Source organism: Rhinatrema bivittatum, chromosome 11, assembly GCF_901001135.1.
Source record: "Rhinatrema bivittatum chromosome 11, aRhiBiv1.1, whole genome shotgun sequence".
NCBI lineage: Eukaryota > Metazoa > Chordata > Amphibia > Gymnophiona > Rhinatrematidae > Rhinatrema > Rhinatrema bivittatum.
Window position 1 is genome coordinate 85,357,248 of NC_042625.1, and position 26,988 is coordinate 85,384,235.

Here is a 26,988-nt window from a genome sequence, read left to right on the forward strand (position 1 = left end):
GTGGCTACACCCATGATTCCTCACGACAGGCGCATTGTTCCGGCCACTTCCGCACGAAATAATCCTAACCATGGACACGTCGCAGAAAGGATGGGGAGCCACATCAGCCATCTGTGGCTGCAGGACCTATGGTTACCATCAGAGAAGGTTCAACAGATAAACCTCTTGGAGCATCGAGCAATCTAGAATGCCCTTCTCACCTTCATGAATCAGAACCAAGGGAAGGCAGCCATGGTCCATACGGACAATCAGGTAGCTATGTTTTATATCAACGGAGGAGGGTCTGGTTCTTGGAAGCTCTGCAAGAAAGCAATAGCCATCCTGGAATGGGCTGCCCAGCACTCCATCAGTTTGCAGGCCACTTACCTCCCCGGGATAACGAATGTCTGCACAGACTGCCTAAGCAGAATATTTCACCCACATGAGTGGTTGCTGAACCAGAAGGTAGCAGACCAAGTGCTCGCCCAGTGGGGCACTCCAATCATGAATCTGTTCGCGACAGTACACAACAGAAAGGTGCGCAAGTTCTGCTCCCTGTTTCCGAGCCCCCTCCAATCGGCGCAGGATGGCTTCCTCATCCTGTGGTCGGGGGGTCTCTTCTACACCATCACTTCCATTCTTCTGCTATCCCGCACTGTGCAGAAGTGCATAGAGGATGTTGCTGACTTAATCCTGATCGCCCAGGCCTGGCCACGTCAACCATGGTATGTGTACCTCGTCCAACTGTCGATAGCTCCACTGATTCCCCTTGGACATGAAGGAGACCTCCTTTCCCAGGAAAGGGGAGCCCTGCAACAGCTGGTGCAGTCCTCTCTGAATCTTACAGCCTGGAGATTGAAAGGACACTACTCACTGGGCAACAAATTTTCACAAAAGTATTGTTACTGAAATGAAATTAGTCAATTCTTATAAATTTCCATGTGCTAAACATGAATGTGACTGTGAAAATGCAAAATTGGCTCTAGTTTTTTTGTAATATGCAATAATATAATTACATCTTGAATTGTATGCCAATAGTAGGAGACCTACGGTTAATACCATTTGAAAAATGAAGTCATAGACTACGTCTTAGATTTCTTTGCTTGTCTCTTGTACACCTGTTCGGGAGCATCTCTGCGGAGTGTCCAGCAGTAGTCAGCCAGCATGAATATTTCAAATGCTCACCCTTTCTGACTGGGCTTCATATAGTACACTGCTGACGTCAGCTTACTCAGCAGCAGCATGGCAGTAGAACTGCATTGCATCAGAAAATTATGTAATAAACTCTGGATGATGTGTGCATGATGGTATTATGCAATATGATGCAATATTACATCATTCTAGGCTTATTTACAGTCCTACTGGATAAATTTACATGACTAAACATAGAAAGTGAACTATATTAAATATCTTCAAAATGAGAGCCAATAAAAACTTTTCATGGTCATATTCATGTTCAGCACATCAAGATATTATAGAGTAGTTCCTTTTTAGGTCAGTAACACTTTTATTGTTGCCCAGTGTAACAGAACAAGGGGTATCTTACGAAGTCCAAAACTTCATCTCCTTACGCAAGCAATCCACAAGAAATTATCATCTGAAATGGAAGACTTAAGCCGCCTGTTGCCGGCAAAACCAGATGGACCCGTTTGCCAGCTCACCCCAAACCCTGCTGGATTACCTACTCTCTACCAGTCGGGTCTGGCGACAGCTTCGGTGAGAGTGCATGTCAGTGCGATAGTAGCCTATCATCGCCCGCTTGATGGCCAGTCAATTTCATCACACCCGCTGATCTCCTGTTTCATGAGGGGCCTCCTACGCCTAAGGCCCCCGGTGACAAAACCTCTGGTGCCCTGGAACCTGAACCTGGTTCTTGAACAGTTAATGCTACCCACGTTCGAGCTCATGGACAGTTTTCACATCAAGTATTTGACCTGGAAGGTGGTGTTTCTAGTAGCTTTGACGTCGGCCAGAAGAGTCAGCGAATTACAGGCACTGGTCCACTTCCCTCCCTACCTATAATTCCACCATAACAAGGTGAACCTTCGAATTCACCCTTCATTCTTACCCAAGGTGGTCTTGGTGTTCCACCTCAATCAGACCATTACTCTTCCTACTTTCTACCTGAAGCCGAGCGTCTGTTGCATACCCTGGACTGCAAGAGGGCGCTAGCCTACTACAAATGTAGGACCCAGGGGGATCACAGGGCTTCGCAACTGTTTTGTTTCCTTCAACCCGAACGCACAGGTCTGTTGGTGGCGAAACGCACCATCACCAGCTGGATTTCACAATGCATCCAATTCTGCTACTCCAAGTGCTCCCACTCTCTCCCGACCAGGGTTAAAGTGCATCAATTCAGAGCTGCAGCTACATCAATCGCTCACCTAAGCAATGTGCTGCTAGTGGACATCTGCAAGGCTGCCACATGGTCATTGTTGCTTACCTTTACTGCCCAATACTGTCTGGCAGAAGTCGACAGACGCAGCTCTGAGAACAAAGGTGTTAACTCACTTCACGCATCAGGAACCCCCCCCCCCGCGGCTGTCCAAGGTAAGACGGGATGGGCTTGCAGTGGGGATCCTGTAGTACGAGCGACACGCAACCTGGGAGCTAGGGACTCCCAGACATCATTAATTCAGCCCTGTATCGAAGGGAAAAAGCAAGTTTGCTTACTGTAAATGGTGTTTCATAGATGCAGGATAAATTAGCCATGCGTGCCCACCCCTCTCCCTGGACCGGAGACGAGGGGTGGGGGGGGGGGGTTTGCATTCAAAATTCTCCTATGCTATATTACAGACTGAGGAGGCAGAGGGTGCTGAACTGCGTGGGAAGACAGGTGCAGCCACACAGAGCAAAACTCTGTAACAGCTACGAAAAAGCTCCACCTCAAGGCTGCTCGGATGGACGTCCCAGTCAGCATGGCTAATTCATCCTATCTACAGAAGCACTGTTTACGGTAAGCAAACTTGCTTATGTGGGGTAGGGAAGATGCATTATGGGCTGTCCTAAAAAAAAACAAAAAGATGGTGCTTCCCTTTACATTAGTGTAGTCAACAGGCCTCCGACTCAAACAGAAGAACTCTACAGAAATCTGGTTATAGACATCCAAAAGGTGGGAAAGAAGGGAGAAGTGTTGTTAGTTGGAGATTTTAATCTGCCAGATGTGGATTGGAGCATCCCATCTGTGGAATCTTCAAGAAGTAGAGAGAGAGTGGATGCTTTTCAAGGGTCTCCGTTCAAACAAATGGTAATGGAACCCATGAGGGGAGAGTGTGATACTTGACCTGGTGCTCTCAAATGGGGATAATGTCTCAAATTTCCGAGTAGGTGCCCACCTGAGCACCAGTGACCATCAGACGGTATGGTTTGATATTGCAAACAGGTTACAGAGAAGAGACACACAGACCCAAGTTTTGAATTTCACAAGTACAGACTTTGTCAAAATGGGAATCTTACTAGAGGAAGAACCGGAAGCATGAGAGAAAGTGAGGTGGAGCGTGGGTGAGGTGGAACAGTGGGCCAAACTGAAATGAGCTATTAGAAAGGCAACGAATCTATATGATAGAAAGGTAAACAGTAAGAGGAAAAAGAAAGTGATCTGGTTCTCAAAGGGAGTGGCTGAAAAAATAAAGGCAAAAAAGAACAGTGTTCAAGAAGTATAAAGGATCCCAAAAAGAGGAACACTGAAGAATATCTGGTGAAACTGAGGGACACGAAGAAAAAAAGCAGGAAAGCAAAAGGTCAAGTGGAAAAAGGATTGCCAAAGAGGTAAAATGATGTGACAAAATTATTTTTTAGATATATCAGAGAAAGAAGGAAGGTCCGTAGTGGTACAGTGAAATTGAAAGGTGAGAAGGAGCAATGTGTGGAGAGAGATGAAGTGGCAGAAATATTAAACAAATACTTCAGTGCTCACTAAAGAAGACCCTGGAGAAAGACCGTTGCTGGATGGACCATTGGTCCTATTCTCCGTTATTTCTATGTTTCTTCACATTTTTATGCATTGGCTTTCTAAGTGTGTTAGAAAATAACTCAATTTTATGGCTGTAATTTCTTTTCTGCTTAGGTTTTGTTTTGAATGTGTAGTTCTGTGCTATGAATTTGGCTAAAAATTCCAACATTTATCACAGTCTGACTTGATGTTCTGGGAAAAATAAATACAGGACATGTTCATTCAGCTGATGAGGTTGCTTAATAATTGTATTGTAAAGGGTCTCGTCTCATCAGCTAATTTAGACAATAGATTTTACATCAAACCAGAATGGCAAATAAGACCTGTAATTACATCCTGATTAATACTGGAGCATGATGAATGCATTATAAAATTTTATAGTATCTGTGTTGCTTTCTTAAAATAAGTTACAAGTAGTCACCACATTGTTTGCCATAAGTCTGCTGCATAACTGTTCAAATATATGGTATGCCATGCTTGCAGTGTACAATATGTAGGGTCCTTCATTTTCAGTTTAAACCAATTTTTACCCATAAATTCCCAGATTTTGCCAAAGGTGACAATTAGTTTAAACCAATTTTCACCCTAATTTTAGGCTGATTAAAGAGCAGCTCCAGAGCTGCAGATGTAGCATCTCAAGGCCTTCAGCAATTGCTGGAAGCCAGAGCAGGTCAAAACATCAGCATTTCAAGTCCTGCCCCCCTACCACCAGAGTAAGCACTCGCCCTCCAGTGCCACTAATGTGCTGTTTCAAGTCCCTCCTCCCCCTCCCACCAAGCAGCCAAAGTATTTGCTAATGAGGCATTTGAGGTGGGCCACACCCACCAGAAGCAGTGCAGTGCATGAGAGCATGGGTCCCGAAGGAGAGGGGAGGTATCTGGAGCCACCCCTAATAAGGATGAATGCTGTTGCAATGGGGGAAAAGAGGGAGATTCTCGGGGGTGTGGGGAAAGTGAGGGACATGCTAGAGATAAGGATGTGGATGAGTGGGAAAATCTGCTTAATATTCTTTTATTGTCCTGGCTTCTGTTCACCAAAATAAACTCTGATATTTACCTGGAAAATTGAATTACCTTTTTCCACTGATTTTCTCCTGTTTTTGTTATTGTCATAAACCTGATAATTACCCAGGAAATTAAAAAAAAAAAAAAAACCTGAAAATGAAGGACCCTAAAAATATGGCATATTTTATGGATTGATAGAAGGGAGTTTAAAAGGAAAATGTTTCTTCTAGTTTTTCTTTTCAAGAATAAAAGGGTTTTATGCTTTGATATTCTTTGCTTAATCAGCTATATTCTATATTGGCAAGCTCAGTACTTCCACCAGATGATAGAAATTTGTTTAGTTTGTTACTGGGGTGCCTTATTTAAAATGCATTCTAGTTTTAGCAGCCAAAAGGTGACTCTTTTAGTTTCAAATTATAGTTTAAATAATGATAAATGTCAGAAAGTGTGAATAAACATGTATGCTTTTTATAGCCCTCAGGCTGCTGATTTATTTTATTTTATTTATTTATTTAACGGCTTTTATACACCGAACGTTGGGAACATCTCATCGGTTTACAGAGAACACAAATTTAGCAACAGGCTTTACAATTAACGCATGATTATATGAAGAACAGTTAAACCATTAGTATTTACATATAACAAGTTCGTTTTTACAAGTAACAAATAGGGGAGGAGGAAATGTGAGTTAAGGTTAGTTAAACTTGGAGGAGCAGGAAAATTCCGAGAATTGGGGGGGATCCTTACATTTAGAAGGGGTAAATATACATGTGTTTGAGAATATAATGTTCTTATATACAGTTGTAATGCCTTTATATACACTTAGAGGAATATAAAGGGAGGTGGAAAGGAAGTGTAATGGCAATGGAGAGGATGGGGGGTGGGGTGGAAGAGGGAGGAGGCCATGGTGCTTTGGGGGCCATGAAGAGGGTGGGGGGAGGGGTGGGGGAGGAAGGCGGGATGGAGTTAGGGAGGGAGTGTGGGTGAGTTTAGGGAGGGAGTGCAGGTGAATGGGCGTAGGTTAGGTGTATGAGTGCTTGAAGAACCAGGTCTTGAGGTTTTTCCTGAACATTTTGGGCAGGTTTCTAGGCGGAGGGAGGTGGGTAGTTTGTTCCAGAGGAGAGGGCCTGCTAGGGAGAGGGCCCTTTCATTTGTGGTGCGGAGCTTAGTGAGTTTGGGTGAGGGGGTATGTAGTGTGGCCAGGTATTGTTTTCTAGTGGGTCTGTTATTGTTGTGAAAGGAGAGATGTTCTTTGTACCAGTGCATGTTCTGGTTGTGAAGAGATTTGTGTATTAGGGTGAGGGCTTTGAAGGTGATTCTAGATGCTACGGGTAACCAATGTAGCTGTTTGAGTACCGGGGTTATGTGGTCATTTTTGTGGGTGTTGGTGAGTATCCGGGCAGCTGCATTTTGGAGGAGTTGTAATGGCTGTATGGTGCTTTTAGGCAGGCCTAGGAGCAAGGAGTTGCAGTAATCTATTTTAGATAATACGAGGGCTTGTAGTATGGTACGGAAGTCGCTGAGATGTAATAGAGGTTTGAGTCTTTTTAGGGTGTGCAATTTGAAGAAGCAGTCTTTGAGGGTATTATTGATGAATTTTTTGCAGTTGAGGTGGCTGTCAAGGTATACGCCGAGGCTTCGTACATGGGTAGGGAAGGTGATGTTGGTGGAGGGATCATTGTTATGTGTGAGTGAGGGGGTCATAGGAGGAGTGTGGGAGATGTTGGGGGGTGATATGAGGATGAGTTCCGTTTTAGCAGCGTTGAGGGCAAGAAAGTTGTTGGATAGGAGGCTGCTGATTTCGGAGAGGGCGGATTTCCAAGTTTCAATGGCTTTGTGTATTGAGTCACTAACCGGAATAAGTATTTGCACATCATCAGCATATATGAAGTGCGGAAGGCCAAGTTTAGCTAGGAGATGGCAGAGGGGGAGGAAATATATATTGAAAAGTGTAGAGGAAAGAGATGATCCTTGAGGTACTCCTTGAGCGAGGGAGTGGGGTTTGGAGGTGGAGTTTCCAAGTTGTACGCTAAATTGTCTTTCAGCCAGGTATGAGTGGAAGCATTGAAGCGCCGATCCTGAGATACCAATGCTGCTGAGACGTTCTAATAGGATGTGATGTTTAATGGTGTCAAATGCATCCTCATTCTTCTTGACATATCTAGCTTAGGAAATGCAATAACAATTAAATGTTATAGGTTGTCACAGCAGGTTTATGCATTGAATAGTATTTAAATTCCACCAAAAATATACTGTACGCTTAAATCCTATGAAATATTCTTGCATAGTTTCTGCCTTTCCTTCTAGTCTTAACTGAATATCATGTAGACTTAAAAAGCCGTTAAGAAAGATTTAGATGATTTGACTGCATATTTCAATCCATTAATTTAAGTGGTTGCTCATGGCAGGGACTCAATGGTAGTACATATACCCAAAATAATTTAAATGTGTATTGCAGCAAATTCCCCATGTTCAGCCAGGACTAGCCTAAAGAAATGTAACATATCTTGCTATGTGTCTCCTAAGGGGTTTTGGAGAAACAGTTTTAACAAGATTGCTGCATACCAGTTGGTAGTGGAGTCTTTTGTAAAGCTGAAGCAGAGCAGCGTACAACAAATGCTCTATGCCCACAGGGCACATTTCCACTTTGTCAGCTTTTTGAGTCAGCAAAGATGAAATACTTTTAAAAATTGATTTGTCTGGATCATTAGACTATTAATTTGAACAAGAAAGGTTTCCTTTAATTTGCATAAATTAAGTATGCATGGGAGGCTAAAACTTGCACCTTATTTATTTATTTATTTAAATACTTTTCTATACCGAAGATCATGTACAAGTACATATCGGTTCGGTTTACAGTGAACCAACATTTGGAAATTACATCAAACAATATGAACTTAATTTAACAAAAGATTGTACAGCAAAACTATATGAACATAATTAACAAAATTGTATGCGAATAGAGTTATAGTTGAACAAGCATGACGAGTGGAATATGGGGAAAATCAAAAAAGGAAAAACATGATAGTCAGCACAGGGAGTACATTATACCTTGTAACAGGCAGTGTCTTTAGACTTAGAACTTCCTTCAGTCCTGCTGTTTCTTCATAGTCCTCTGAGTGCAATTTGATTTTAGTTATGTGGGGGAGGGGGGGGGAATAAATATATAAAAGCAAAATGCTAATGAGCCCAGAGTACTTGTAGATTTTGAGTATTTGCCATTTCTTTCAGTCATTTGGATCCACATAAAGATGTTTGCTCAGGAAAGCATATTATATTCATTTTTTGCTTTCTTTGAAGTTTTATTCACTTTGTAAACTGAAGGCCCTACAGTAAATGTTTTTTCTGGGGTTTTATTTGGAGGGGTTTTTTTGGACTTAGTAAACATTTCTGCCAGGGCTATTTCTTTTCCTAGTGCCCGTAAGACTTAAATTAAAAACTAAACAAATATATAAAATTAAAATAGCTTTGCCAGAGAAAAAGGTACATAGGCTTGACTATTTTGACAACGGATAAAAATCTTTTTTTTTTTTTTTCTTCTGGCCTTTTGTATGGTAGCACAGTTGTGATGCTAGGAGCCAAGCTACTATGAATATTAAGCAGATACACATTTGACTCTTACCAGAAGAGCATTCCAACTTTAGCTACTAATAGCAAAATACAAATGATTTAGAACTGACTGGTAAAAATGAGGAAAATAAAATATAGGATTAAATACTACATGTGGGAATTTTAGGGATGTACAGCATTGCCAGCAGATAGTTATGTCAGAGTTCATTTTTACAGATTAAAGTCCTGTTGGTGAAATATGTGCTCACTGCTACAATATGTTTTAAAATGCTTGATTATTTATATATATTTTTTTTAGTGAACTAAAATTGTTTAAATTTCTTAGAATTTTGAAAATGTATTCTTAAGCTGAGCAGTCATAGTTAAGTGAGTTTCTGCCTTGCCATTGCCAGCATCTCACACAGACCCAAATAACTGACTTCAGCATAGCAGTTGGTGTCTTACTCTAGATTGTTATTGGAGGCTATGCTTGATGACAGGTGGGAAAGTATATCAGAAAGGCCTTGCTTGTGGGGATAAAGGAAAAGCAGCTCATAGCCTAGTCTTTCTTGCTTTATTCCATAATTTATTTTTTTTTTTAAAGGTATGGCTTTGTTGAGTTTGATGATCTGCGTGATGCAGATGATGCAGTTTATGAACTCAATGGTAAAGACCTTTGTGGTGAGCGAGTAATCGTTGAGCATGCCAGAGGTCCTCGCCGTGACGGCAGTTACAGCTCTGGACGCAGTAAGCATGTCAGGCATTTGCTTGTTTTTATTTTTATAGCAATATGCATATACACATCTTTATACATTTATATATTTAAAAGTAAATAATTTAGTATGTTTAAAAAAGTGTAAATTTTAAATTAGTTTTGTAATTCTGATTTTAAAGTAAAGTTGATTTAGAAATTATCAGTTTGATGCACTTTTATAAAGGTGGATTTTTGTTTGATTAAATTAATGAGCTATATTTCTTGTATTAATTAGTTTAATTTGTAAAGTATATAAATGGTTGTTTTCAAAAAACTTAACAAAGTCCTCAATGTTTTAATTGAAAGAGTCCTTTGAGGCTAAGATGACTGACTGCCTGTTCCATTTGCTGACCTTGGGTTACCTTTCCATGAGTGGCTCTTTGACCTTTGTGGCCCTTGGCTGACCAAAAAAGAAAGCCATGTGACGACCGCTACCTTTTCCCATTAGACCTGGGTGGTGAGGATCCCAAGGGTTAGAGACAGATGAGATTAAACTGAAATAGGTGCCTGAAAATCTTTTTTTCATGTCAGATATTCTGAAAACCTTTAATTGCCGTAAGTAATAATAGTAACTGGCTTAGTGGTTTAGTTATTTAAATATATTGTTTAATAGTTAAACATATTTTTTATGCATGTTAAAGTTAAATATAAATATAATTAATTTACATCCTTAATATATTGTAGAATGCCAGTTACAATTGTATTTTATATATATATATATATATTACTATAAATAATTTTTAATTAACTTATAGTTTAGTATAGAGGGTGTGGGGACAAATTGTTAAATGTTATATTAGCTGAAATTTGGGAATATAGCTTATCTGGCATAGAGTAAAGCCATGTTGCTTGCTATTCTTCCACTAAAGTATGGGTATCCATTTGTCACCGTTTCAAGGTGGATATGGGTACAGAAGAAGTGGACGGGATAAATATGGACCACCTACCCGTACTGAGTACAGATTGATTGTGGAAAATCTGTCAACCCGATGCAGTTGGCAAGATTTGAAGGTTTGGAGACTTTCTGTTTTATGTGCATGGGCTGGGAGGTGAAATAATACTTTTGAGTGCTTCTCAGTGTACATAGTGCTGTACAACATAAATGACAAGCTCCTTGTCCTAGAGCACATACAGTTTTGAGTTTGAACAGTGGGATAAACCATGATTGTTGCACCTGAGATCAGAAGTATAAAACTGATGTCTTTCTTTGTGTTCTTGGTGTTTATGCTACAAAGGTTCAGAAAAAAACCTATATCAGTACAGATAGTTTAATACATATTTGTGTACAGAACCCAGTCAGCAACACATGACCATTTTAATACCGTCACTTGAAAAATGACCCATATACATTAAAAGAAAATCATATCTTCTAGGGAGAGAGTAAAGTTTTGAAAAATTAATTTGGTAAATAGATATATAAAAAATGTCCATCTTAAACTGATAAAATTAAATTCTATAAGGAGCTCTGGAAAGCATCCTTGTTTAAAACTGTTATCAGTTACATCCTATGAGGTATCTGGTCGATACTGCATGTAGTATAGGAGATACCCTTTGTGGCATAGTCAGTGTGGAACAATGTGATCCAGTGATTGGTAATACCTTTCCAAACTGGCTCAGTGTTTCATAGAAATCATAGAAAAACTGCTTAAAGAATTTAAAAAATATCGGGGTTGAAAACTATGGGTGGCTGGTGGTTAGGGTCACTAAAAATTTCCAGGCTGGCATTTCAAACCTACACCCTTCCAGTAGATCACAGCAAGTTGGCAGCTTGTCTACAATTCCCCTGCTCTACGAAACGGGTGCATCACTGTCAACCCATAACCTGGTTTCTAGATGTCTAAAAATGTTCAGCCTTTGAAAACAATTTAAATAAAATGGTGATTTCCTAGCGTGTACAGATGGACTCAGGACCAATGGGTATAGTGTACTCCTGATAGCCGTTGAAGCCGGGTCAGATTTCAATCTAACGTCAGCCCTAGTACATATACCCCTGCAGGAAGTGCAGCTCTTCAGTATTTTCCGTCTCCATAGCAGTTAGGGACTTTTTGCACGCTCGCACAGCGTTAGAGTAATTTTACCAAAGAAAACCAAAATAAGAAATCTTACCTCTACAGACGAGCCCCGCTCTCCTGCAGTGACACCCATTGGGTCCCTCCTCCAGTTGAGAATTCCCAAGGTGATTTCCGCGATCCCTCTGAGGTAAGCCTCGGTCAGGCGGCCGACCCTCGGGGACCTAGCCCCCGGCAGCGGGTGCAACTTCGAGCGCGGCGGTGAAGGTATTTTCCCTCTCCCCCCGCAGCCGGAGACCGCCCGGAACGAGACCGGGAAGCGCCGAGACAAGGTAAGGTAGAAATCTATTTAAAAGTCTCCGGTCTCCAAAGCTCAAAGAGTCACACAGGTCGCCAGTCGGCACCAGTGCCACTGGGTTGATCTGCCCTAGCAGGGCTAGACCCCGGTCAGATCCGAGGGTCCTCCCACGTGGAGACCCTCCGAGGTGGTCGCCATATTGTCCGCGTGGTCGCCGTCACCATTTTGATCTGTTCACCACCCTGTCCGCCGTTCTGATCCGTGCGCACAAATACCTTGTGCGCACAACGTCACACGCCCAAGTACCGTGCACACGAGTGATGCACATAGCCACATGCTTACTGTGCCGGGCACATAACTTCGATCTGTGCGCACAACAGCTCGCATATCTTCCTGAGCGCGCACCAAACCTACACGCACAACTTCGACGTACCGGAGCGCACAACTGTATTTTACGCACACAAGCCATGGCACCACCAGAAAAGAAACTCAAGGCTCAGGGCCTTTGCCCAGCATGCCACATTAGAGCTGCACAGCATGAGGAGGCCATGGCCCTGTGTATACAGTGCGAAGAGGCCCTAGGGGATCCAACTCATGGCCCTCCCCAGCTGATACTGGGTTCCAGCCTCTCGAGCAGTACACCGGACCTAGCATTGCATAGCGGGACCCTCCCTCAAACGGGGCTCCCCAAGGACACGGCGCTCCTTAATCTAGACCCAGCATCTAACTCCTGGGTGGAATTCTTCAAAGGTCTGCATACCTTCGTCCACATGCAACCGGGTCCTCCTATAATACGGCCCAGGCTCCACCAGAGGACCTCAACATCTCGGGACCCTCTATGCCCAGGGAAGTGATCCCACTGCCCAAAGCCCCACCTTCGGGGACATGGACAACTCTGATGAGGATTCAGAACCCCTGGAGGAAGGGGGACAGAGCCCCACCGAACCATGAGACGCTTCTTCACCAAGGACGAGCTTCCAGACCTGGTCACACACAGCTTAAAAGAGCTTGCTATCCCGGGCACAAGTGCCTCGGGGGAACCTAAGACGAACCCCCTACTAGAGAGACTCCGTCAGACCTCCAGCCATTTCCCACGATTACAAGCCGTCCAGCAACTAATTGACCTGGAATGGGATGCCCTGGAAACTACGTTCAAAGGGGGGGGGGGGGGGCAGGCTCTGGCAGCCATGTACCCTCTGGACCCAGCCGCCAAAGATCTCCTGGCATGTCCGAAAGTGGATGCCATGGTCTGCGAGGTCTTGAAGCGCACTACTATCCCGGTGGAGGGAGGAGCAGCAACACTCAAGGATGCTCAAGACAGACATCTGGAATCTATCCTCACAGTCCTTTGACGTCTCCACTATGACTTAACAGATTGCGGCCTGCTGTGCCGTGGTGACACGCACCTGCTTATCACAGACCAGGAACAACACTCCTGGGGAGGCCCTGGAACCAGCAGTATCATTCCTCGCGGACGCTGCTCCTGATCTGGTGCACACTGCAGTTAGAGGAGTGTCATCCACCGTGGCAGCCAGAAGACAACTCTGGCTCCGAAACTGGTCGGCGATGCATCCTCCAAAACGAGACTCACAAGGATGCCTTTCAAGGGAACACTCCTGTTTGGAAGCGAACTAGAGAAACTAGCCAACAAATGGGGCGAGTCCCCACTGCCGCAGCTACCGGAGGACAGGAATAAGAGAAACCAGCGATCCTTCCCCCGAACCTCCAGGGGCAGAGGATCATAGCGCTTCAACCCATATAGAAGCACATATCAAGCGGCCAGCCCCGCAGGCCGAAGCCAGTCCTTTTGGAACAAGCATAACAAAAGGGGAGCCAGCTCGGGCCCAGGGCTCAGCCGCACCCCACAATGAAAATCAGCCGACCCGTCCAAAGGAAGAAGCCATAGGGGGCAGACTTGCCCTATTCTACCAAAGATGGGTCGAGAGAACTTTGGACAAGTGGGTCCTATCCATCATTCGAGAGGGATATTTCCTGGATTTCCACCATCTCCCTCCGGACAAGTTTGTGGAATCCCCCTGCCACGACCCTTCCAAGAGGATGGCAGTGGAAGCTACACTGACTAGATTGCTAACCTTAGAGGCTATAACACCGGTGCCTCCACAACAAATAAATACTGGACATTATTCCATCTATTTTATCGTCCCCAAGAAAGAAGGAACGTTCAGACCTATCCTGGACCTCAAGGCGGTCAACCGTCACCTGAAGATTCCTCGCTTCCGCATGGAAACCCTAGGCTTGGTAATAAGGGCAATACAATCGGGAGAGTTCCTTACATCCCTGGATCTGTTGGAAGCCTATCTACACATTCCGATCCATCAAGAACATCAGCATTTTCTACGTTTCTCGATCCTGGACCGTCACTACCATTCGGGTTAGCCACTGCACCCCGGATGTTCACCAAGATCATAGTGGTGGTGGCAGCAACACTGAGGAAGGAAGGAATCCGCGTGCACCCTTATCTAGACGATTGGCTGATCAGGGCAAAATCCCCAGAGGAAAGCCACCAGGCAACCAACAGAGTCAAAACTCTACTGGAGAGCCTCGGGTGGGTGGTCAACACAAACAAGAGCTGCCTGCAGTCCTCCCAATCTCTAGAATACTTGGGAGTCCGGTTAGACACCAAAACAAGACAAGGTCATCCTGACACCGACAAGGAGATCAAAACTGATGACCCAGTTGCGAACCCTGTTTAGCGAACTTCGCCCCACAGCATGGGATTACCTACAAGTCTCTTGGCATTCACACTGGAAGTAGTGCCATGGGCAAGAGTGCACATGAGATCCCAACAAAGCTCACTACTATCACGATGGAATCCACTGTCCCAGAACTACACCGTACGTCTTCAGCTCCCGGACAGAGTTCGGGCCCAACTACAATGGTGGCTACAAGAAGGCCATCTGAGCCAGGGAACGAGACTATCCTCACCAACCTGGATCCTGCTCACCACGGATGCTAGCGTCCCTAGCACCTCCTTTTTGACAGGAGCGGCGGCTGTCAGCGGGTTTGACAGCCGACGCTCAATTTTGCCGGCGTAGGTTCTCGAGCCCGCTGTCGGCCAACGGGCTCGGAAACCGGATGCCGGCAAAATTGAGCGTTCGGTCCAACAGCCATGGGCCGAATTCAAATTTTTTTTTTTAACTTTTTTTTTTACTCTTCGGGACCTCCAGCTTAATATCGCCATGAGTTATTTTATTATTTTTTTATGTACCGACATTCGATCTGAGATCACATCGGTTTACATTCAGGTACTGTAGGTATTTCTCTATCCCCAGAGGGCTTACAATCACACAGGCCGATAAAGTAAAGTCTGAGTTTTTACTGCTTTTCTGTGCACTTTCCCGGTGCTGGAAGAAATTAGCGCGCATACCTAATAGGGCGCTATTAGGTTCGGCGGGTTGGACATGCGTTTTCTGCCCCTTACTGAATAAGGGGTAAGGAAAAATGCGCATCCAACGACAGGCCTGTAAGTTTGTACCTAAGGCAATGGAGGGTGAAGTGACTTGCCCAAGGTCACAAGGAGCGACAGCAGGACTCGAACCCTGGTCTCCTGGTTTGTAGCCTTCTGCTCTAACCACTAGGCTATTCCTCCTCCCCTACATGTTGTGTGCACTTCAAACTATAATAAAGAGTAAAGTTCCCTGTATGTACCCGGATCAGTCCAGACTCCTGGGTTTTGCCCCCCCTCTAGCAGATGGAAACAGAAGTTTACAAACCAAAACTCCGCCTATATCTAGGCTGGTGCCACCTACAGTCCGGCAGTATTCTTCTGTCTCCTAGCAGGTGGAGGGGGTGCAAAACCTGCAGTCTGTGCTGACACCTAGTTTTTAAGTGGTAGTTAGTTTAAAAAAAAAAAAAAAAAAGGGAATAACTTTAGGATCCAGGACCGCAGAAGCTTGTCTGCTGTCCGTGTTTAAGCTTCCCAGGGGGTTGTGAGGTCCTGAGAGGACCATCCCCCCTGGTTTAAGAGGCCGCTGACAAGAGTAAAGTTTCCCCACACCTGCATTTGCTGATATGCAAATTGAACTCTGCCCCTCTTTCCCTCTGCTGTCCAGCTCCACCCCTCTGTATTGTCCAAATCTACTCTCTACTACCACATATGGAAACCGTTCTGCCCCTCTCCCGCTCCACTGCTCGCTCTCTCTGAATTGTTGAATTCATTTTCTACTACCACATGATATATCCAAGCTCAGCATACACTTTCTATTACCACAAATCTCGATTATACAGTTTCTACACTTCACAATATTTGGACAGACTTTTACTATTAGTTCAAATATTACACAGCAGAGTGTTTCTCTTAAAAACAATGATAAAGTGAGATGTTCCAGCACTGAACAAAAATGCAACAAAACTGCAGTAGTTATTTTTTCTGACACTTTTTTTTTAATACACAGGCATATGTACAATCGTAACATTGTGGATTTATTTACATTCTTGATTTCTCATTATATGAAAATGCATTATCTATGTGTGACTACAAAGACTTCATAAGGGTTTGAAAATTAAGAAAAGGAAAATAAGAAAAATCAATCTTTTCAACAGGATTATATGCGTCAGGCAGGAGAAGTCACATATGCAGATGCACACAAAGGGAGAAAAAATGAAGGTGTAATAGAGTTCAAATCTTACTCGGACATGAAAAGAGCACTTGAGAAGCTGGATGGGACAGAAGTGAATGGTAGAAAGATTCGGCTTGTTGAGGATAGACCTGGATCTAGGCGCCGTCGTTCTTATTCCAGAAGTCGGAGTCATTCAAGGTAACTGAAAAAGAAATTCCATATATAGCACTTATTTGATGATTACAAGTATAATGTCATTTCCCTAAAGTGCTTTGAGTGCATGGAGGTTAAGTAGTTGGCTTAGATCGTCACAGTGTTTGGCAAAATAAGGCAACAGAACCAGGATATTCAAGTTTACAGCTCCGGTTACTTAGTATGTTATATTGCCAGCTTTAAATTAAAAATATTGTTTGGCTTGGAATGAAACTTAGGGGCCTGATTTACCAAGGCTGCTTCTCTCATTCTGGGTTTGTGGAGAAAAATGCTTAGTAAATAAGTCTTGTGATTGGTTAAGTGACTTAAGGTTACCTAATGAGCAACAGAAGTGGCATTAGATTCTTGGGCCCCGGGTCTCTGTTCCATTCTTCTACATTTTAATTCCCCATTCCCTGTACATACCCAGATCAGTCCAGACTGTGGGTTATGCCTCCCTTCTAGCAGATGGAGGCAGAGAAAAACTTGAAGGGCACCCTCTCTTAACCTGGTGTGCCACCTGCATCCCTTCAGTATTTCTCTCTCCAGCAAATGGAGGTGGTACAAAACCTGCAGTCTTGACCTGTTTTTGGGTTAGAGACTAGTTCCCTTTAAAAAAAAAAAAAAAAAAAAAACAAAAAAAAAACAACCCACTGAATTTACATTTGCAAATACAAGTGCTTTAGGTTTTATTTTATCTGTCTTGCTTTAATAGAGCTACCGCTAGTTCTGTAGTGCTGCAAAATGCATGCACCACTGCAAATACAAACAGGTTCCCCCGCTCATGGAGCTTGTGGTTTCCTCCATTCATGTGACATAAGGCTGTTACCTGTGCCCTTCTCCATTATTAACTCCTTGCTGTGCTGTATGCCTGGAACAGCGTTCTTGAAGTGGCACATCATGTCTCATCTCTGGCCATATTAAGTCCTGCCTAGAAATTTACCTTGTTGCTTTTAAATTTGAAACTCTGGCTCTCTTTAATCACAGGCTGCATTGTGGATATTAATCATGTTCACAATAATAAATATTTTTCCTGAATTCTCCTGTTTCTTTTCTTTGTAGCTTAGATCAGTCAAACTAAAATATAATGTAAGGAATAGGAATGTAAAATATTAACCAATAAAGTCTTATGGTTCATTTCTTTAAACATTTTTATTTGCCAGCACAAACTGGGGGCCCACTCTGGTCACCCATTGCTGACTTCAGAGTTACCCTTTCCTGGCATTCTGCACAGCTCTATATGTTGGAGCAAGTTGGGTTGCTATTGGCCCTTGTGGGGAGCACATGGATACTTATGGTGGGGAGGAGAGGAGCATGTGGGCTGCTTGGGGGAGGGAGGGGGAGTTACTGTGGGCCCCCATACAGTGACTCCCATACTGTTTAAATTTCAGTAGTTTAGTTTAAATGGTACATTTTTTTGGTTATTTACATCCTTATAAGGAACTAGCTATGCCCATCATTACATAAGGATACATTTCATAGATTCATTCTGTTATTGGTATTAGAGTTGGTATCAATGACATTGGCTTTGTCATTTGAGCCTTAAGACATGTATCATAAGAGTAATAGTAAACCATTGTGACAGCTAGTCTAAAACAATGGGATATAAAAACCTAACAAATAAAAAAAAAAACTTGGCAGTAAATGGCTTCTGGCTGCAAAGATTTCATATTGGATATATTAAATTACTCACTAGTTGTACTGTATTCTAGTTGGAATTCTCCAACAGCAATGATGCTGCATGGGTTGAATATCACCTTAGGACTTATTTGCACCCCCTGCTTGCTTTGCTCGCCAGCCCTGCCAGTAGACTCTGCTCTGAATTATTTTTGTGCCTAGGTGGAAAATGCAAAGAGTGGCTGGCTGGGGTAAATGACTTTTAAAAAAAAAAAAAAAAAGGAAAGGCAAGGAGAGAGCTATAGAATTCTCGAACCCGCCCCCCCCCCCTGTTTTTCCCCCTGACTTGGTGTGCGTGGATGTTTAAGGGAATCTCCAGAAAACAGAGAATGATGACATGCTAACTTTGAAAAGCATGTTTTCTGACTCCATGACCTGAATATGTGCATTATAGAAGATGTTTTGTACTTGCTCTGTTGGGGTAGAGAAATGAGGGTAGGTGTCTGTGAGTGGGTTTAGTGGGGAAAGATGTGGATCGGAAGGGGTGGTGTATATGAGGTGGTATTTGTTATGAGAATGTCATGGGGGTTAGAGTGGTGTGTACTTTTTACCTCTTGCACACTCCACATTCCTCTCTTACACCTATCCTCCCAGCCAAGGGAGGATGGTGTAGGGCAGAGCTTTCCAAACTGTGTGTCGGGACACGTTAGTGTGTCGCCTGCAGTGTGCAGGTGTGTCGCGCAAGCCCGGTCAATTCTGATGCGAGTTTGGGCTTTTTTTTTTCTAGAGATTCACTTTTTTTTTTCAGTTTATGGGTTGCTTATTATTGGGTGATTTTTGCTGTCAATCGCGTTTTTTTTGGGGGGCTTGGTGGGTGGAACGAGCCCAGCCATCCTTGCATTGGCTGCTGCTGCCGATGAGGCCTGGCCATGAGGAGTACTGACTGCAAGCAGCAGTGTCTGGTGATCATGGAAGGGAGTGAAGCACTTAACTGGCAACAATCAAAAAGACGAGGTACATGAGTGTGGGGGCCAGACATGTGCTGGGGGGAGAGAGATGAGTGAGTGGGGGGCAAACGTGCTGGGGGGACAGACATGTGCTTGAGGGGGAGAGATATGAGTGTGTGGGGGCCAGACATGTGCTGGGGGGAGGAGAGAGATGAGTGTGTGGGGGACAGACAATTTGTTTTATTATTTCTCATAAATTATAACAATAACATGAATCTTGGAATATATTTTTTTAATATAAATTTAAGGTTTTCATGAGATAGGTTGTGTCGTGAAACATTTTATTTATGTATATATTTAAGGAAACATACATAAATTGTCGAAATATGTTTCGTTCGTTTAACCTTTAACCTCTGGTTTACTAGTAGACTGAATTACCGTGTCGTGAAATTATGTTTGTCTAAAAAGTGTGTCACCAACATGAAAAGTTTGGAAAGCTCTGGTGTAGGGGATGTGAGGGGCTGTCAGTATGTGGGTGGGGGGGATGCAACTCTAATCCTTCTTCCACCAACCTTGCTACGTTTTTTGAGGGCATAAATAAATGTGGATAAAGGTGAGCCAGTTGATATATTTCATGATAGCATTTGACACAGTCTCTCATGAGAGATTTCTTAGGAAATTAAAAAGTCATGGGATAAGTGGCAGTATCCTATTGTGGAGAAAGTAGGGCTAAATGGTAAACTTGTCCAATGGAGAAAGGTAAATAGTGGAGTACCCCAGGGATCTGTTATGGGACCACTGCTTTTTAATATATTTGTAAATGATCTGAAGATAGGAACAAGTGAGGTGATCAGATTTGCTGATGGCACAAAATTATTCAAGTTCTTAAATCATAAAAGGATTGTGAGAAATTGCAAGAGGACATTGTAAAACTGGGAAACTGTGCATGCAAATTGCAAATGAAATTTAATGTGGACAAGTGTAAAATAATGCACCTAGGGAAGAATAACCCAAGTTATGGCTACACAATGCAAGGTTCCATATTAGGTGTCACCACAGGAAAAGATTCTAGGTGTCATCATTGAAAATGTTGAAATCTTCTGCACAATGTGCAGCAGACAAAGCAAATAGAATGCTAGGGATTATTAGGAAAGGAATGGAGAATAAAACAGAGAATATCATAATGCCTCAGTATCGTTCCATGGTGTGTCGTCCTCTTGAGTACTGTGTACAGTTCTGGTCACCACATCTCAAAAAAGATACAGCAGAATTAGAAAAGATTCAGAGAAGGGCAACCAAAATAATAAAGGGGCTGGAATGATTCCCCAATAAGGAAAGGCTTAAAAGGTTAGGACTTTTCAGCTTGCAGAAGAGATGGCTGAGGGGGAGATATGATAAGAGGTTTATAAAATGAGTGGACTAAAACAAGTAAACAATCGGTTCCCTCTTTCAAAAAGTACAAAGACCAGGGGATACATAGTGAAGTTCTCTTAAGACAAGCAGGATGTTAATCCTCACGTGTGGGTGACATGAGGTGGAGCCTGGCACGGTAAACTTTTATCAAGGTTTTTAGAAACATTGACCGGCATACTGAGCATGACCAGCATGCCACTATCCACATGGGGTCTGTCTTCAGTCCTTTTTTCCACAAAGTATTTGCCTTGTGGTTTGTGGAGCTCTGCTGTTTTCAATATTTTGGCTTTCCCAGTTTTTTCAACTTTGTGGGCTTTGTCCGGGCTATGGCGGAGGCTATCCCGTTTCAGTTACTCATGGAGGAGGATGCTTGGCATATAAGATGCTGGAAGTCCTCCAGTTTGTGGATGTCCAAAGGAGGTGTAGTGGTTGTTCCAGTCCATGACATCTTTAAGGAATTACTCCTTAGGATCTGGGAACACCCTGTGTCCATTCCTCCGGTGAATCGGAAGGTGGATTCCATCTACCTAATGCAGCAAGCTTAGGGTTTGAGAGACATCACCTCCCACATCAATCTATGGTGGTGGAGTCTGCCTTCAAAAAGGCCAAGCGTTCTCGCACCCATGTCTCAGCTCCTCCGGGAAGGGAGCATAGAGCATTGGATGCCTTGGGTAGGAAAGTATATCAGGACGCCATGCTGATCACCTGTATTGCTTTCTACGAACTATATATGACTCAATACAACCGAAACCTGTGGAAACAGATTCAGGAGCTGTCAGAGCTCCTGCCCTAACAGCAGGATGCTTTTTTGATAGTGGTGCCAGCAGGGCCTGGCGGCTCATAAACATGAGGTGAGGTCCACCTACAATGTCTTTGAGATGGCCACGAAGATAGCTGCAGTGGGCATTTGGTGCCGCAGGATGACCTGGCTCAGAGCTTCAGACCTCCAGCCGAATGTCCAAGAGAAACTCACAGACCTGCTCTGCACTGGTAAATCTCTTCAGAGATAAGGTCAGGGATGTGGTAGCCCAATTGAAGGATCTCAATGAGACCCTGCAGCATCTTTCGGCTACTACTTCTGCCTTCCTTGGTCAGGAAATCCTCGCACCAGGGCTTTAGGAAGTCCTATCGCCAGATGAAATATTAATCTCCTGCCTCATGGGCGCACATCAGCTCCTGGGAGCGCTCTCGGCAGCAGCGAACACCAGGCCTGAGCCAGCCCTGCAGCAGAGCCCTACTACATGGTTTTGACTGGCAGCAAGGGAGCATAAGCCAAACTGCCGTACCCTCGACACCCTGCCCTCCAGTACGGGGCAGGCTGCGTCTCTTTGCGGACTGCTGGCCCCATGTTACCTCAGACCAGTGAGTCCTCTCTATCATTCTCCAAGGGTACCGGCTGAACTTCAAGGACATCCCTGTGGACTCTCCCCTTTGTCCATGTTTGGGCCTGCCCCTCATCAAGAGATACTCTTGACTGCTTTCCACCCTTCAAATGGCTGGATCGTTTGAACCCGTTCCACTGTGCCAGCGGGGCCGAGGATTCTACTCTCAGTATTTCACAATAACAAAGAGAACAGAGTGGCTCGCCTTATTCTAGACCTGAGAGCTTTGAACAAATTCCTTCAAAGAGAAAAGTTCAAAATGGTCTCTTTGGGCACCCTGATCCCACTCCTGCAGAGAGGAGATTGGCTTTGCTCCCTCGATCTGAAAGATGCCTACACCCACATTGAGATCTTTCTTGGTCACTGAAAGTATCTTCGATTTACAGTGGGCGAAGGATACTTCCAGTACATGGTGTTAAAGTTCAGCCTTGCATTGGCTCCACGGGTCTTCACCAAGTGCCTGGCAGTAGTGAGTGCACACCTCCACCAACAGGGAGTGCACGTTTTCCCCTACTTGGACGACTGGCTGGTCAAGAGGGCCACCCAGGAGGGTGGGGGGTGCTTTGCTCTCTGAAGTTGACCATTCAGGTGCTACAGTCTCTCAGGTTTATCAATTACCTGATGTCCCACCTCAGCCCATTGCCACAGCTGGCCTTCATCAGGGCTCATCTAGACATGGCTCAGGCCAGGGCATTCCTAACCCGCAATCGGGCACTTGCCCTGTCGTCACTTGTGAGTTTGATCCACTGCAGCTGGGAGGTCTCTGCCCGCCTTTTGCTCTGTCTTCTCGACCACATGGCAGTGTTGGTTCATGTTGCCCCTTTGGCATGCTTGTGCATGCACAGGGCACAATAGACACTGCAGTCATAGTGGCAGCAGGCCACCAAGGGCCTCAGTGCATGCATCTGCATTACGCAGCCTCTTCAGATCTCCCTGTCTTGGTGGGAAGATCCTTCCAATCTGGAGCAGGGGGTTCGTTTCCAGGCTCCCCCGTCTTTGTACTTACCACAGATGCATTGACTCTGGGTTGGGGTGCGCATGTGGACAACTTCCATACTCAAGGTCAATGGACTGCTGAGGAATCTCTGTTCCACATCAACTTCCTGGAGCTGCGAGTGATCCGCTACGCTCTTTGGGCATTCCGGGATCGCTTGTCCAACCGTTCAGTCATCATCCAAACAGTTAATCAGGCGGCAATGTCATTAACAAAAAGGGAGGCACTGGCCGTTCCTCCTCTGTCAGGAGGCGGTGCAGATTTGGTCCTGGGCTTTGTCACGAGGCATGCTCCCATGATTGATGTACCTGGCCAGGTCAGAGAATGTGGTAGACTGCCCGAGTCAGGCGTTCCGGCCATGAGTGGTCCCTGAATCCAGTAGCGGCAGATCACATCTTCCTCCTTTGGGGGACCCCAGACATGGACCTCTTTGCCTCCCTTTGCAACTATAAAGTAAGCCACTTCTACTCCTTGTTCAGGTCTGACGGAACACTAGTCTGACGCCTTTGCCCACCATCGGGGCAAGGTCCTTCTGTACGCATATCCTCCGCTTCCGCTGGTGATGAAGACTCCTGAAGCTCCGACAGGAGAAGAGGAACATGATTCTCGTGGCCCCTTGCTGGCCGAGGCAGGTCTGTTTCCTGCTCCTGAAGTACCTATCTAACAGAATCGATCAGTCTGGGGACCTCCCCTGACCTGATCACCCAGGATCAGGGCAGGCTATACCATCCAAACCTCAGGATGTTAAGAGGCTAGTTCTGTGGACCCTGGGCCACTCTGAAGATTTGTCTTGGGTACTGGAAGCTTCCAGGAAACATTCCACCAGAAAGTCTTAGTCTGAAGTGGAAGAGATTTTCCATCTGCTGTGCGGGTCACGGATCCGTTTGCCTGCCCTACTCCGAAGTTGCTCAACTATTTGTAGCACCTTTCAAAGGCTGTCTTGAAGACCAGTTCAGTCAGGGTACACGTTAGAGCATCTGTGCTTACCACCGGTGACTGTGCAGCCTGTAGTGGGGCAGTTTATGCTGAGTTTGCTTTAGCTGTGGCCTCCCCTTGTGTTGTGGGACTCGGCGTTGTATTGGCTCAACTCATGCGTGATTCTTTTGAGCCTCTTTGCTCCTGCAGTTTGAGATATCTGACCTAGAAAGTTCTTTTCCTTGTTGCAGTCACTTAGGCACGCAGGGTTAGTGAGCTTCAGGCGTTGGTGACGTATCCACCCTACACAAAATTCTTTCGTGATAGGGTGGTCCTGCGTAATCACCCCAAGTTCCTGCCTAAGGTAGTGACTGACTTTGCCCACCTTCTTTCCGAGGCCTCATTCGCACCAGAACGAATGGGCTCTGCACAGTTTGGATTGCAAGAGGGCCTTAGCTTTCTATCTCAAGTGCACAGCGGCCCAACGACAGTCCACGTGGCCCTTCATATCTTTCAATATGAGGAGAAAGCAGAGTTGCTTACCTGTAATAGGTGTTCTCCTAGGACAGCAGGATGTTAGTCCTCTGGAAAACATGCCTGCCACCCCATGGAGTTGGGTTTCTCCTATGTTTGTACTTCTTTTGTTACGAGACTGAAGAGGGACCCACATGGACGCACATAAGGAACTTCAAGTCGGTCTTTCAAGAAACCAGTGTCTTGGCAGCATGGCTAATTCATCCTGCTATCTACGGAAATACCATTTACGGTAAGCAAACTTGCTTTTTGGACAAGTTCTTGGAGGAAAAGTCCATTAACATTATTATTAAGCCAGAGTTGCAGAAATCTATTTTATTTAAAATAATTTATATACCGGAGGTTCCTGTATAATATACATATCACCCCGGTTCACAAAGAACAGTAACTATCGCTACAAATAGCGGTTTACATAGAACAGAATAAAAGAAGTTTTACATTGAACAAAAAACTAAGTAACAAGTTTTTACATTGAAGTCAGCATGCTTATTCTTGGGATAAGAAGCTTGGAATCTGTCTGCCCCTTGGGATCCCGCTAGGTACTTGTGACCTGGATTGGCCACTGTTGGAAACAAGATACTGGGCTTGATGGACCTAGAATATAAATGATAATTAGAACACATTCAAACAGTTTACTATTGTCAAAGCTAAAATTAACAAAACCAAACATATCATAAAAGTAACAAGTTCTAAAAATAATCTTATAGTGCCATAATAAATAAAATGAATAATCGTGATTCCTACTTGAAGTGGAGGAAACCAAGCCCAAATGCAACCAACAGAAAAAATGAAACACTCAAAATAATTTGATTAGAAATCTTATCTTCAGTTATAAAGGGCGAGGTTCTGGACTGATGTAGCAGAAGTAAAGGAAAGGAAATTAACAGGTAAGACATAATTTCTCCTTCCATTACCTTCTGCTCCACTAGTCCCGAACCTATGGAAAATACCGAAGCCCATCTAAGGGTGGGTGGATGACAATCCCACTTTTAAGACAAATAAACCAAAATTAGCATCTTGTCTAGTTTCTAGTTTGTTTGATTTTTTTATACTGTTGTATCAGAATGTCCATATGACGGTTTACAATAACAAGAAATAAAATACAATAGAGTTTCGATAAGAACACAATAGTAAAAGATATAGTTCTAAAATTAAGATAGTTAAAAAAAAAAAATTAGCACAAGTAAAATATGAAATTTAAAAGAAACAACTACAAGATAAAATTGAGTACATTAAGTTCATTAAAAGCTGTGAAAATATAGACAGCTTCTTAAAGACAATAAATAAAGGTCCTTAGTTAGAATCTGCATAAGCCATGTTCGGACTTAAATTTTTTTTTATATCTGCTTGTAATCTAATTTCTAGCAAGAAGATCCAACCTATAACGTTTTGCAAATCTTCCAATGGATTTACCGAACATCTTTCAGCCTATGACAAGGCTTGCGCTTGTGTTGAATGGGCCTTAATCATATTATGTACCATTTTACCTTGTAACAAGTAAGATGAAGAAATAGAATTCTTCAGCCATCTAGCTATTGAAGAATTTGAAGCTGATTCTCCCTTATGTGGACCACAAAAAAGAACAACTTTCAGACTTTCGAAAAATTTTAGTTTTCTCAAGGTAAAATCTTAATGAATTTAGACTTTCTTTATACTCACTCTTGTTAAAAGGAGGAAGAACAAAATGCTGATTCATATGAAAAAGAGATACTACCTCAGGAAAAAATGGAAGGAACAGGTCTCAGAATTACCAAATTCTTTATAAATCTCAAAAAAGGAGATTGACATGATAAAGCCTATAATTCTGAAATTCTTCTTGCAGAAATAATTGCCACCAAAAAGACTGTTTTAAGAGTTAACACCTTAATTGAAGATTTGCCTAAAGGCTCAAAAGGAGGTTTAGCTAGTGCTTGCAAAACTAAATTTATACTCCATTGAGAAAACACATATCTAATCGGAGAATTTTATCCCTATGGAAAGTGATCAAATTACCGTTAATTTTTCCCGGAAAACATGAAATGGCAGTTAACTGCACTTTCAAAAAGTTTAAAGCCAAACCTTTATCTAAACCACATTGTAAAAAAGCTAGAATATCTCTTATTTGTGCTTTCTGTGGAGACTTAAGTTCTAACCTTCTTTCCTATACTTCTCTTTCCCCTTTGTGAGTGTTGAAAGGAGACAAGTATGTGCGGGCATTCATTTCCCATCTGCTCCACTGCACTTTCTACTTTGTCCCCTTTCTCATTTCCCCCTCAACTCTCCTCTGTGTCAGTCTGCAGGGACTCTGTGCGTTTGTGTATTGGAGGAGTGACACACAGTGGGAGAGAAGGCATATGTGGGAGTGTGCGTGTGCACTCTCACCCTCTCTCATTTTCTATTTTGGTGCCCTCTGTAATTTCTCTCTCCACTTTGGGCCCACCATCCCTCTCCTCCAAGTGTATGTGTGTGTACAGTTGTGGGTGTAAGAAGAGAGGGTAGGAATGTTGGTGATGCAGGAAGAGGGTGTGTATGATGGGAAGTGTGAGTTTGTGGTAAGAGGGGGCTGAATGTGAAGGGGCAGGCAGGGGTTGGTGGTGTGAGGGTGTGTGTGTTTAAAATGGAGGGAATGATTTTTGGGAAGGTAGTGACAGGTTGTGTTGTGGGGGTATGAAGAGGGTCTGTGCATATGAGTGCACTGTGTGTTGCGAGGGGAAGTGTGCATCCCTTTCTCCCTTCCTACCTCACTCTCCCATTCCTTTCCCTCCCTCCATGGGCTCAGACTTCGATTCCTGCTGCTGGTGGGGGTTGGGAATCCCCACAGCCCTTTTTTTGCCAGCTCAGATGCTCCTTTTTTCTCTCTCGTGCTGGTAAGTAAAACCTGGGAACCCTA

At 43.8% G+C, this 26,988-nt stretch overlaps 1 protein-coding gene across 1 annotated transcript in view; it reads left to right on the top strand.

Annotated features, from left to right (window-relative positions):
- Positions 1-26,988, top strand: part of SRSF4 (serine and arginine rich splicing factor 4) — a 72,878-nt gene that overhangs the window by 21,175 nt on the left and 24,715 nt on the right. The window contains 3 exon segments of the mRNA XM_029570912.1: positions 9,089-9,231; positions 10,137-10,249; positions 16,109-16,323. Of these exon segments, the coding sequence (XP_029426772.1) occupies positions 9,089-9,231; positions 10,137-10,249; positions 16,109-16,323 (471 nt within the window).